The sequence below is a fragment of the Gekko japonicus genome, unplaced genomic scaffold (assembly GCF_001447785.1).
Source record: "Gekko japonicus isolate JY-2015 unplaced genomic scaffold, Gekko_japonicus_V1.1 scaffold218, whole genome shotgun sequence".
Classification (NCBI taxonomy): Eukaryota; Metazoa; Chordata; class Lepidosauria; order Squamata; family Gekkonidae; genus Gekko; species Gekko japonicus.
In genome coordinates this window covers 482,925-496,459 of record NW_015167536.1, presented here as the reverse complement: position 1 = coordinate 496,459, position 13,535 = coordinate 482,925, and the positions used below count along the sequence as shown (strand labels likewise).

Here is a 13,535-nt window from a genome sequence, read left to right as displayed (position 1 = left end):
TGCTGTGGCGCGCGGGGGGGGGGGGAGGCCAGAGCATTTTAAAAAAGAAAAACAGCAAACAAAAATAAAAATTTCGAACCAAGCTGTGGTGTTTATGGCACTTAATATTTAACTCAGCCAGCGCCGTGGGTTTAGTGTATCTGCAAGGAGGTTAACACGCATTCACCCCGCCGCCGCCGCCAACTCAAGGCGCATACGCGCTTTATTATTGTTATAAACCTTTTGATATCTTAACGCATGGAAAGTTTTTATAACTTTGTTTGGCATAAAAGTTTTACAAGCCCCCCCCCCCTTTCCCCGGGTTTCTCTTTCTCTCCTCCTGCTCCTCCTCCTCCTCCTCCCCCCCCCCTTTTAAAATTTTCTAGCAGGCATTTCGAGGCTTTGCATAGGACAACTTTTATTTTTTTCGCTCGGAAGGTCCGTCCGGATCAGGGCTCCCTCATAGGCTGGGGGATGCCGGTGTAAAGCCGCGTTAATGATCCTCCGGGCTAATTGCGGAGGACCTCTCCGGGTGACGCACAAACACCCGGCAAGCCAACCTGTTTCCTGTCCCTGCCTGGAGTCCTTCCATAACGTATGGGAAGCTGCCAGTAGGTGACTTGGTGGGGAGATGGTAGCTCTCAGTGGGAGGAAGGTGAGGGCCGGCCGTGGTCTTCTTCGGGTTTTGGAGAGAAGGCTCCTGTGTCGGGACTCGGGAGGGGAGCGCAGGGAGTGGGGGGCTCGGTTAGCGTCTTCTGTCCCCCTCTCTGTGTAGTGGATGGGGATTCCAAGATTGGGGAGAACGTGCGCGCGGGTGTGTGTTTGTGTGCCTGCGTGCTATACATCCATATAGTTTTGTTTTGCTTGTGGTTGGAAGGGCTGGAGCCCCGTCGGACAGGGCTCTTCACACGCACACAGGCGACCGGCCACACCCGCGCTTCTCCGCGAAGGGTTCCCCAGCTGCGTGTGTGTGAACACTCCCCTCTTCTCGAGTTTTGGAGTCGAGGCCCCATAAACTTGACTGTGTAGCCAGGCCAGGCTTTCCCGGGGGCGAGTCCTCTTCGGTGACATCACGTAGGCTGCGTAACCCCGGCCGGCCATGCAAGCCAAGGCCCACCAGACCATCGCCTTGGGCCCAGCTGCCCGCTGAAATTTCCGCAGGGACCCGATGCTGGCTTCGGAAACTTGGCCAGGACGGAACTGGAAAGCCCCCCCGAGGGACGGAGACAGTGGCTTTGGCAAGTGGACTTGATGCAAGCTTAACCGGCTCCCGGCAGCCCACCTTCGCTTGGCGGCGGACTGGGGGAGGGGAGGGGAACGACTTTGCTCCCTTGCTTCCCAGTAACTTCTGCGGGAGGGACCCCTGAGCTCCGACGGAGAGATCTGTAAATAAAATACCTTCCTCGTCCCGTTTTTGCCGGAGCGCTCTGCCGCTGAGAGACTCTTGTGGGTCGTTAACTGTTTCCCTCCCTCCCCCTAACTATGCATAATTGAATGTACGATTAATTTTACCTCCTGCTTTTAAAAAAATACCTCTGATGAGCACAAGATTAGATAAAAGGGAGGTAGGATATAAGGCCTTTTTAAAAATGCGGGATTGTGGCATTTGTTTGAGCACATGGGGGCAACTGTGGTTTTCGGGACGCAATCGAGTTAAGAGAATTCTACAAATTCGAACTTTTTTTTTGGGGGGGGAGCAGGAACGCAAGAAGGCTTTTAGATTATTACACTCACACCAAACGCACCCACCCACCCACACGCCTCAAAATGGCGTCTCATTAAGGCCCTGTTTGTACGCTTTTAATAAAGTTGGGAACTCTACGGATGTTCAGCATATGTTCGGCTCGAGCACGTCCCTCTGCTTTTGATAACCCCTCAATTACAACATGAACCCGTAAGAATGCGGTTCGCAGCCTCCTAAGACTTTTGAATCTTTTTTTTCCCTGCTGCAGCGCCTGAAAATTGATCGCGTTGTTGATGGTAGTGGGGGCAAAAGGTAGTTCTCGTTTCTTTTTGGCAAGAGAGAGAGAGAGTCAGAGAGACACACAGAGAGAGATTTTTTCTTTCTTTTCTTTCTTTTCTTTTCTTTTCTTTTCTTTTTTTCTTTTACTTGTTTCTGGTCGGACGAACATGCGTACCTTTCGTAGGCGGAAAGGAAGCCGGGGTGCAAATCTGCTCAACTGATTAAAGCGATTATTTAAAAATGATTTTATTTTATGAAAGATGATTTTAGAGGTACCTGCGCAGACCCCCCCCCCGCCCCGCAGCTATTATTTTTTCGAATATTTTAAACGCGACCCCTCTGCGGTGGTTTCCGGACTGGCTAAAAGCAACTGATCCGATGGTATAGACTCCAAGCGCAGGATCAAACGCATATGCCCCAGGAACGGGGGTGCGGGGCCCTTTGTGGGGAAGGGCGCGGGTGTTTCACGGGAGACAGACCGATTTCCAGACCCCTCGGAGCTTGTTCTGCCTTGGCGCAAAGACCTATTGCTGAAATGCCAATTACCTGAATAAACCAGGAATATGTATCGCAGCAGCGGACTACCAATCTTCGGAACCGATCGAGGCAGGAAACAAGCTTAGAGGGACCTATACGCGCGGTATTGTTTTAACCTCTGGCCCTAGAGAAGGAGATCCCAACACCTAGGGCATTGTGCAGAAAAAATGGAAAGGGGGCGGCTGGCAAAGCGCCGGGAGGTATACGGATTTCGAAAGGACCGCTTAATCCGTTTTTGTGCCATATTTACCAAGATGTTCTTGGTGGTCAACACAGCGTGCGGGGGGGGGGGGGGGGGGGTTGTCATAATTATCATTTCCCCCCCCCCAGCTTTACGGAATTAATTTGACATATTTTAACCCTATCCTTTTTCACCCTCCCCCAAAGTATTTCCATTATCCCTTTCCTAGGGAAGTGTCCCTTCTCGTATTCCAGTTGAATAATTTCTAGGAACCGACCCCACTCCGGTGTATGTCCGAAATGCTTCCTTATACCCTCTAAGAAACGAAGCGCATAAGAAAACTTTAGATGTGGTAAGGTACATTATTATAGCTCAGTACTTTATAGAATTGTCTCTGGTCCTCCTTTCATGTTTGATCGCAAATTTATTTCAATAATTGGCATTTATAAGCTCGTCACACATCCAGCATTAAGAAAGAGAGAGAGAGAAGCAGAAAGAAAGAGAGAGAGAGATCTAGCAGTTCGACTCCTCTTCTATGAACGTTTTCACAGTTTTGTCCCATTTTCCATGTCTTTCCACCCCACTGTGACCTAATTCTAATACTGTTTTAATGTCTGTTCTGTTTTCCGGAATAAACTTCCTAACTTGTAGTTTTGTTTCAGTGCCTCTTATTTTTCCACGTTTCTCCTAAAATTGTAACCTGGGGGGTGGGGTGGGGTTATTGACTATAGTATAGGAATACATCTTAAGACTTGATAGGTACATGGTTGTCCCACCGCTCACAGTCTATGTGCTTAAGTGAAACTTAATACACTAATTGTATTCACGAACAATTCCAACCGTGACTTTTCCAATAGTAGTATCCCGTTTGTGCACCCAGAGTTCCCATACAACCCCGCACGCACACCACGTCTAGGTAGCCACACATATAACCCCACATAAGTGATGTCGGCACCTAGTGTGAATGCGGAGTTTCTCTCTTCTCAACTTTGGGCTCTACTACCCAGGCACAAAGGCAAGTGACCCAACTCAACCCCGTCGGTTGGTGAGTCTATGTTGGGGGCAGAAATAACTGGAGCACGTCCCCCCCCCACAATACCACCTCAGGAACATGATATGGTTCCATAATTCTTTGACTTAAGTTACTCTGAAAGAAGGAAGCGGTATAAGAGGGACTGTAAAGTTTGATAGATTTCTTGTGGTGATAGTTTACAGTTTCTAAGCCAACATCTAAAGGCGTGGGTTTTATTTTTGCATCACTGTTATTGTACTCTAGTGTACTTCGCCATAAATCAGAATTATTTCCGCCACAACACAGGGCATAATACCGGGCAAGAAAATACAAATTTAAGGTAATCATTAAAGTGTTGCTACCAAATACTTCCTAGAAGCGAAAATGAATGCTTGCCATAAAAACGTTAAGGGGGCAAAAAAAAAAAAAAGTTGGTAAAAATACAGTGGGCGCAAGAGGCTCTTTCCGAGCATAACTCACGGTTAAATAATTAGAAAGGAAAAAGGGAACAGGTAAAATATTATGTGCAAGTTTGGGATGGGCTTGGTGTGAGTTATTAGACACGTGCATATTTTTTAAAAATAACAAAAACAAATGCCTTGAGGGTTTTTTTTTAAAGGGGAATGCGCGGCTCTTGGTTATGTGTGTGTGCATTTCCCCCCCAACTTCCCCCCTTCCCAGCCGCCTGCCCGCCCGTCTCCCACCCTAGTGAAGCGAAGGGGAACTGGATGGAGAGGACTTCTTATCTTGGGTCCACTGAACTGTCTGCCTTTGGCATTCAGAAAGGGCAATCAGACACCAGAGACAATAGGGGACCGTCTGCAGCTTGCTTCATATAACCCAGACATTGAAAGAAAGAATGGGAAGTAACCTTCCAATTTCCTCCCCCCTCCCCTGGCTGTTTTCTGTGGACTTTTGCTTCAGTAGAAGTCACTTTTTACTTCCCTTCAGTCCAAACGTTACTTCGGGTAAACCCATTCCGGACCGTCCCAACACAAGAGAATAAAGGCAGCGAGCAACTCCGGTCCCTAGGTGAACCCACACAAATATCCCAAGGGTGTAAACTTCTCCCCCTTTTCCAGTTTCTTTTTAAAAGAGGTGGGTTATATGTTGGATGTGCACATTGGGTTTCTCCAAGAGCTCAAGCCCTGTACAAGCTGCTGTGGTCTATTTATGCCCCGCACAGGCGTTCTCCTTCCCAAGTTTAATAGCATTTGTTGGTATTTATTCTCTGCAATTAGACGAAAGCATTTTTCCCAACGGGGGTCCTACTTAGGCTGATGAATTTTATTTCTCTCCCCATTAATGACCCATGTTTATCATACTTCTAATTATTTTTAACTTTAAACAATATTCGCTCTCTTGGAGACTGTTCCCCGGCGCTCCTGCCTCAACAAGGCCTGCCAAACTAGAGAAGGATCTGGAATGAACTACAGAAACGCATTTAGTTAAAAGTGGGTCCTTTCCTCCAGATCCTCCATCTTTTTTTGGGGGGGGGAGACTTTGAACGTCAGTCCGCTAGAGATTCTGCACGTTTGTATAAATAAATCGTTTCGGATACACCCCATGCTCTTTGGAAACATCTAAAGCATCCCAAGAGGAAACTAATACCAGTAAACACGATTCGTGCTTCATTATTATTATTATTATTTTAAATCTGCACCAGCTTTACACATTTTCGCAGCCCTCTTTGTGTTGTCTTCAGGGATATGGGTACAACGTCGAACGCGCTGCAAATTTCTTGGCCGTCTGTGGCTCTGTGAAGAGGATAAAAATCAAATTATTTGACAGGTTTCACCACACTGCGGTTTATACAGTTCTCTTCCTGCTACCTAAGGGGGAGGGAGAATATAACACAGGCAAGACTGCATGGCAGTAAATAAGGATATAAAAGGCATTTTTCCCCTCTCCCACTCAGAGAATCCAGCAAAAGAGGTCCAGTTTTGGGTCTCCCCAAAGACCATGTGAGGAAACGCATAGGGGATTCACAGCCTAAACTTATGGAGTTAGCCACATGATCTGCAAAAAAATAAAGAGGGAAAGGGGGTGGGGAGAGAGAGAGCGAGAGCGAGAGAGTACGGGGAAAGCCATATAATGCCAAACTGCATTTGGTCTTTAATTTCATCACCTATAAATGAGGAAGTATTGGTTCCCATGCTAAAGTTTTATTCTTTGCTTATAAATATTATGTGGAATTTTCGTTGGATATCATAAAACTGAACGATTTCTATCAAACTGTTTTAAAAAGACCTATGCAGATAACACAAATAGAGGCTGTAAAAGTCGCAAATAGCTTTCCAAGGGGGAAGCAAACGGGGCGTTGGAAGTGCAGGAGAAGCTCTTAGCCGGCTTGTCTTAGCCGGCTGGATTGGAGGGATGGGGGGGGGGTCGGGGGGTCGGAGACAAATAGAATGATGTCGTTTAAGACTTCCTTGGCCTGAGATATTAAAACTTTTCACCCTTGAAGACTGGGGGGGGGAGTTAAGTGTGGGCCCCAGCCTGCATAGCTTCCCCAAGCAATTGCCGAATGGCATTGCAAGCCACTTTTGTGGAAAACATTTTTCCCCCTTTCCCTTTTTTCTTTTTAGTAGAAGATCTGGCGGCTTTAGGCAGGGCACACTGCCCTTTCAGTTCATTATATATCACTGGAATTGGTCAAGTTCCGCACTTCCCCAACCCAATCCTCTTTCTGGCGTAATTTTCTCCACTAGTTTTCTCCCCCCCCCCCTTTTTTTTTTTGAAAAGCCTTCCCTCCCACCCCTTGAAAATGACTATGAACCCTTTAAGGTTTGTAATCCTTCGTAATGATCTTGAGATTCCAGTTCCCTTTGGCCAATTCTGTCCTCGCTTTGCTCGTTACTAGCGTGAGTGTTCACATTGGTTATTTAGTCCTCGTCTCTTTTGCATGGCCTTGGCTGGGAAGTGTCTAATACTTGTCCGGGGGTTGGGGGGGACACACCGTCGACAGCGCTGTCAAAGCGAGATTACATCACGTTAGTCAATTTCATATACACCGAAGAACAATTTGACTTAATTGCAACGCGGTTTAGAAAACGTCTAATAAAGGGAAACGGCTACGAGGGAAGCACCTAGTTTAACATACCTTTATATTCGAAATGCCCAGTTATCATTCTGAGCTCCTTAGCTTTAAAGAGAGAGCGAGAAAGCGAACCAGAGAGAGTTCTAAACTCGTAAAAAGGTAAGCGGGTCAAACAAAGAGGAGAGGATTTAACTGAGAAGAAATAAACATATCTGTTTTGGCAGAGAATTCCTTCAAGGGGGGGGGAACCCCAATCAAATAAATCCCTGCCTGCTCGGACAGCTTCCAGAAAAAGCTTTCCTTAAAACACTTGATCAAACCACCGTTTTGACATTTTATTTTATCTGGTATAACAATCTGTCGGATACTTTTTTTTAAAAAAATCCAGATTTGTACCGATAGTTCCCAAAATTCCATAATGGCTCACAGCCCTATATTTATTATGATACAGTTCTGTAAAGTTACGAGACAACCTGTACAGAGTTCGAGAGTGCCGAGTGATTTTAAAGGCGTGGGCTTTAAAAAAAAAATTAAAATCCGTTTCATTCAGGGGCGTGGAAGTTCCTTTTTCGACGTGCAGGTAGGAGGGAATACAGACACGAAACTTTAAAAAATAGAAAGCAAAGAATGACCTCTGGTAATCCAATTCAATCCGAACTAGCTCCCATTTCAATTCCTAAACTCTTTTTTCGCGTAGGCAATCCCTGAAATGAATAAACTAACCTCCTGACTGTACCCTATATTTATCTGATTCAGACAGCTTAAAAAAAATAAAAATCAAAAGAATCCTAAAGACCTTCTTGCTTCTACATTCAGGGAATTATTCTCAATCACCTACTTTGAAAACACCAATTAAAACAAAAATCCACCCCGAATCTGCCCAAAAAGTATTCCTGATGGACCACAAATATTTCTGAAGGTGCCGGCATTTCAGGTTTGGGGGGGGGGGGAGGCGAAAGATAACGAAACAAAGAAGAGGGTTTTGTGGTAAGTGGAAATAATGAAAAAAGTTCCTTTAGGGTTTGGGACGGATTAATCACTTCCTCAAGCAATTGGACTTATTTCAAAAGGAGGGATATGGAATAAAGAAGGGAAACGGGGGAAAGAAATAAAAGGGGGGAGGAAGGTTGATTATTTGCTGACCTTTTAATTTGAATTTGACTTTGCCTCTATTTACGCGTTGGCTTCCTTTTATTTTCCCCCCACTCTGCTGTAGACACGCGTTCGTTCATTGGTAAACAAACTGGAGGGAAAGGGGCTCCTCTCTCTCTCCCGCTCTCTCTCTCTCTCTCTCCTTTGTTCAACGTGAAGGTCCTGGGTTCCCTACCCTTCACAAACTGATAGATGTCGCTGTTGCTCCACGCTGGTTTTCTCCTCTCCCAACAACTTGACCCCGGTGACGTCACCGGCGTCTGAATCATCAAGGCCATTTTCAATCCTCATTGGCCTGGCCGTCACGTGGTTGGGACCAATGCGTGGATAATTATGGTGCTGATATTTTTCCCTAAAAAAAAGATGTCAGCCCCTAGCCGTAGTATTCCTCTTTAAAATCCCTCTCTGAAAATGTCATGTCCCAACAATGTGACTTCTAACTCGTTTTTGATGGACTCGTTAGCCGGTACCTGCAGAGGGGAGAATTATTCCTCTAACCAAGGAATGTACATGCAGTCTGGGAACGACTTCAACTGTGGGATGATGAGGAACTGTGGAATCATCCCGTCTCTTTCCAAAAGAGACGAGGTGAATAACGCCAGCCTGTCTCTCAGCACCTATCCATCTTACCTTTCTCAGCTAGACACCTGGTGTGACCCCAAAAATACTTACCGAATCGAACAACCTGTTGCGAGACAACTCCCCTCCTGCTCTTTCCCGACCAATGTCAAGGAAGAAAATGCCTGCTGCATGTACAACGCAGACAAAAGGGCTAAAAACGCCACCGAGGCGACCCTCTACCCCAGTCAGATGCCTGAATCTTGCCTCAGTGACCATGAAGTCCCCGTGCCCAGCTACTACCGCGCCAGCCAAGGTTATTCCTCCATGGAGAAGGCGTCCAACTGCAACAACCCGACCGAGTTTGAGGCAACTTTCGAACCCAGGGCGAGCCTCAGCCAGAGGAGTGAGCATCTGGAGCAACCGCAGCCGCCACCACCTCCGCCACCACCTCCACCGCCGCCACCATCTCAGCCACCACAGCCGCAGCCGCCGCCGCCGCAGCAGCCAACTCCACTTCCCCAACCCGGAGCTAAAGTCAGCTTCCCTGAAAACACAAAGCCGGAGAACCCTCAGAACACGCCGGCCAACGAAATCAAAACCGAAAAAAGTCTCCCCGTGGCCAAAATCAGTCCGTCGGAATCTGAGAAGGACCTGAGCAAATGCACAGACACCAGCACTGACAATTCGGACAACGAAGCGAAAGGTAAGGGCGCACTCTTCTCCATAGGTTGCGTTATCGAGCTTTCCCCAAGTCACCATCCGCCAGCCGGGTTGTTGTTCCTATTAGTATTATTATTATTATTATTATTATTATTATTATTATTATTATTAGTGATGATGATAATAATAATAATAATAATAATAATAATAATAATAATAATAATAATAATAATAATAATAATAATAATAATACTGCACGAAAGAATCTCATCTGCAGGGGAAGCACTCAAAATGTGTTCAGACACCAATGTCTAAACTCCATTTGCATTGTTTTCCTAGAGGTGGTTTGTGTTAGACTGTGCGTGCTTAAGAGCGAAGTTGCCAGCAACGTCGTTGGTTGATCTCTGCTAAGTTCAGGTTGTGGCCAGGTGGTCGCTCAAACGATCTGAACGCGAACGAATGGCGTTTCGGACGGGCAGAGTGTTTGGCAGGGTTGTTTGGGGTAGACAGGGGTCTTGTTGCTGTCGTTGTTGATGGTGTTTCTGGGTCCCCTAACCCCCTTTCTCCCCTCTTCTCCCTGGGTAGAAAATTGCTGTTGCTGTTTTTATCATCATCATCATCATCATTATTTTTAAACTTGCGGAGCCTGGATTGCTTAGTGGGGGAGGGCGAGAGAGAGAGGGCGATGAGAATGGGTTTGCTAAACACTTCAGGCTGGACTTGATTGTTGAGTTTCATTATCATGGCTGCATTCCCCTTTGATAACCGGCGGTTCCCGGCATCCAGAGTCTTGCTTGGGCTGGAAGCGCTCCCCCCCCACACACACACACACCCCACCACCCAATTTACGTGTCTGGACCATCAGTTTGAAGTTAGGGGATGCGAGAAAATGAGTCTTTTAGTGATGACGAGCGTTGCATCGAATGTTTGCTTGTGCCTTTCCAATCAACAGCCAATTTTTCCTCGCTAAGCTCTCTGTGCCTAATTAAATCCACTTGGGAAAAGAACGGTTCGAATAGATCCAGAGCCAAAAACAGGGGGGGGGGGGGGGGAAGGAGGCGCCTAAATGCGTTTCAGTGTGGCATGAAATGTCTCTAGACCCACAGACAACTAAGACCGAATTTCGATGAAAGCGAGGTCGTTGAAATACATTTGTTTTGGAGCGCGGGTTGAGATCCTCTCAGATGGTCACGGGCCATACTTTGGAAACAAGCAGAAGAGAGAGATGTACGCTTGGGAAATCTGTAGCTCTGTGTAGGCACGTGCATAGGATTCATACATACATACCTGTGGTACGTATGTACGTGTGTATGCCCTCATCCATACATATGCATAGATGCGCTGGCTGTCTGGGTACCACCAAGAGAACGCAGGCAATTCATCCGCTGTTTCTCACCTGATATGACATTGCACGGAAAATCACTTAAAGGTTATTCTTTGTATGTATTTATTTTCAAAAGTCAAAAAATGGATTTCCCATTCTTTGTTTTCGGCAAAGCTAAGAATCAAAGAGTCCCCGCCTGTTCTATTGCAAGGATGGGGGAAAATTGCAAAGTCAAGGTTATGAAAAATCTCTACCAAGGTATCTGCAAAAAAAGAGAGAGAGAGAGAGAAAGTGTTGTCTTTATGCCATATCAAGTCCTATTTTCTTCAGAGTCAAATTGGGGGGTTTTTTTTTGCATAAACATGATTTGCATTTGAATTTGGAATTGGAAGAAAACAGGGGAACAAAAAGGTTATTTTTCTCCCTTTAATGTGGATACACCAGTTCAAGCAAACGATGGATTTCGGTTATGTCCAGTTTAGATTTTCAAACTTTTCTTTTTAATCCCCCCCCCCCCCCGGAGATCTGTTTTGCCACCAATACGAGATTTCATATTCAAGGCCATGTTGGGTCTGTCTTTGGTTTTTATTCGCCCCCCTCTCCTTTTCTTTCCTTGCCTATGGTCTTTTAATTTCCGTTTCTCTTCTAATGTCCACAGTAAAATCTGGAAATAGAGTTTACAGTTTGGCATCGAAGAATTTGCAGGGTTCAATGGCATGTAACGGAGAATGTAGAGGGGGGAAATGGAAGCAAAGACGGGTTTTGTTTGTTTGTTTGTTTGCTGGAAAGCGTTCTTGGTCTGCTACCGTTTCCACCCGAGCATCTAGGAAACCGTTATGTGACTCTGACACAAATAGGCTTCTAGGATCGCGAAACATCTTCCCTCCCCAAACAAAGACACACACCTTCGCCAGATCAATGTTAGCCGCCTACCGCTGCCCAGAAAATCCTTGCACGCCCAAATTCAGATCCGAGGTGTTTATGTCTATGTACGCTTTGCCAGGGCTGCATATATGGAATTGTGGATGCCTGCCTGTATGTAGAACAGTTATTTGGAGGGAGGGAGATCCTCCGTTTGTCAAAAGGAAAAGCCAGGGGCTATCGGGTATGAGTAGCACTGTCGAAAGTTCTTCACTCAAAATGCCAATAGATACCTCGCAAAGGTTGGATAAAAAAGAGAGACTGGCTAATCCCAGGAAAATGCCATAGGCAGTCTAGCAAAATTCACACACACACACACTCTCTCTCTCTCTCACTCCAAAAAAGTAGTTTTGCTGATCTTGCTTTGATTGGACTCAGCTGATACTTTTACAGTAAAGTCTTGAGTAAGAATGAAGTGGTGGAGTAACAGCTCCGGCCAGGCTGGGTAATCTTAAAGGGCTGGTATGAAAATTTTGAAAAGCCTGCACAGAGAGCTTTCGCTCCAGGGATAATTCCCTAAAATTATATTCTGTTGACATATCTGACACGTGGGAAAACTCTACACCCGAGGAGAGTGCAAACAGCTTCAACGCCATTTGTGTCTCAGTAAGGATATCCCTTACTCTGAAATGAGTCTTTACCATGATCAGCTGAGATTTGGCGCTATGTCTCTGACGCCCAGGTGAATATGGTGATTATTTTTAATTTCCCCCCTTTTTTGTTAAGAGACATCCGACCCTCTTAGCTTTACGAGGTTAATGCAAACATTAAAATCTGGAAATAATAAAGAGGGAACTGTGGAGACGACCCCTCTATGGGTGCAGGACAGAGATTCTTGTATTAACAAAAGAGCCTGCTTTTTTGGGGGGGGGGAGGAAAAAATAAGACTTTACACTAGGAAGCTCTCTTTACTATTCCGAGGATACTTATATAATAATATTATTTTTAACAGAGGATATAAAGGCAGAAAACACTACAGGAAATTGGCTGACAGCAAAGAGCGGAAGAAAGAAAAGATGTCCTTATACTAAACACCAGACGTTGGAACTGGAGAAGGAATTCTTATTCAATATGTACTTGACCCGAGAGCGCCGCCTGGAGATTAGCAAGAGTATTAATCTAACAGACAGACAAGTCAAAATCTGGTTTCAGAACCGCAGGATGAAACTCAAGAAAATGAACAGAGAGAATCGAATTCGAGAACTGACTTCCAATTTTAATTTCACTTGAAAGTGTTCGCGGAAAGGATGGGGGGGGGCGGGAAATCATTACAAATCTTGTGCAGTATTTTTTTTTCCTTCCATTTTCCTGGGTATAAATGCAATGCGTGGTTGGGGGTGTAGGGGAGAGGAGACAACCAGGACCTCAGGCTAGCGTGCAGTTCTATGATTTGGGTATTTACAGTTTGTAGAGCGAAGGTGCATCCATCGATATAAAGCATGAAGAATATATATATATATATATTGCATCAATGTTTCTATGTAAAATAAAGACTTCAGGTGGTTGCTAAAACAAACGAGATGGGGGGGGGGAGCGCCCAGCTTTTAAGTTATTCACGAGCAGCACAAAGAAAAGGAAAAGGGAGATTTAAAAGAAAACAAAAAAGACTGAAGGACCCTATCTCTATGCCTTTTTTATGTTTAGGATCCTAGGTGCGTCTGAAAGTTTGCTTTTCATATCCTAGTGTAGTCTGCCTATTGTATAATAAAAAATGACTCCAAATGAATTTCATATGTGTCTGTAAATGAAAGTGGGAACATGCTCACATGGTGTAGTTATGCAGTCTCCTTCCAGTGAGGACCATTATATTTAAAAAAAAGGAAGAAAGAAAATAATAAAGCAGTATTGATATCTTCTGATGAGGGAGAGGTGGAACAAGTCCGATTTCTCTTTTTTAATTTTTTTCCCTGTGACTGTTATTTAAATATATTCTGTATGTGGTACCCTTTGCATGTATCTTCCTTTATGGAGCCAAATAAATTTCTTAGAACCGTGTACAACTGGGTATTTTTCGAAGTGTTCCCCACCACCACCACCACAAGAAGTATGCTTTCCCCCCTCCTCTTCTTTCTCTATGTAGAGTATCCCCCCCCCTTCTCCTCCTCCCCAGGACTCATCCTTTTTTAAGGCTTTCAGGAGAGTATCCTAGCGGGTTTAATATAAGTGAGAGACCATAACGTTGATTTAAATATTATCCAGGTGACC

General features: G+C 45.2%; 1 protein-coding gene across 1 annotated transcript; it reads left to right on the top strand.

The window, feature by feature from the left end:
• Positions 1-8,247: 8,247 nt before the first annotated feature.
• Positions 8,248-13,324, top strand: HOXC10 (homeobox C10). The gene is made up of 2 exons (XM_015413510.1): positions 8,248-9,128; positions 12,283-13,324. The coding sequence occupies exons 1-2, from the start codon at positions 8,276-8,278 to the stop codon at positions 12,558-12,560; spliced, it is 1,131 nt and encodes a 376-aa protein (XP_015268996.1). The 5' UTR covers positions 8,248-8,275; the 3' UTR covers positions 12,561-13,324.
• Positions 13,325-13,535: the final 211 nt, after the last annotated feature.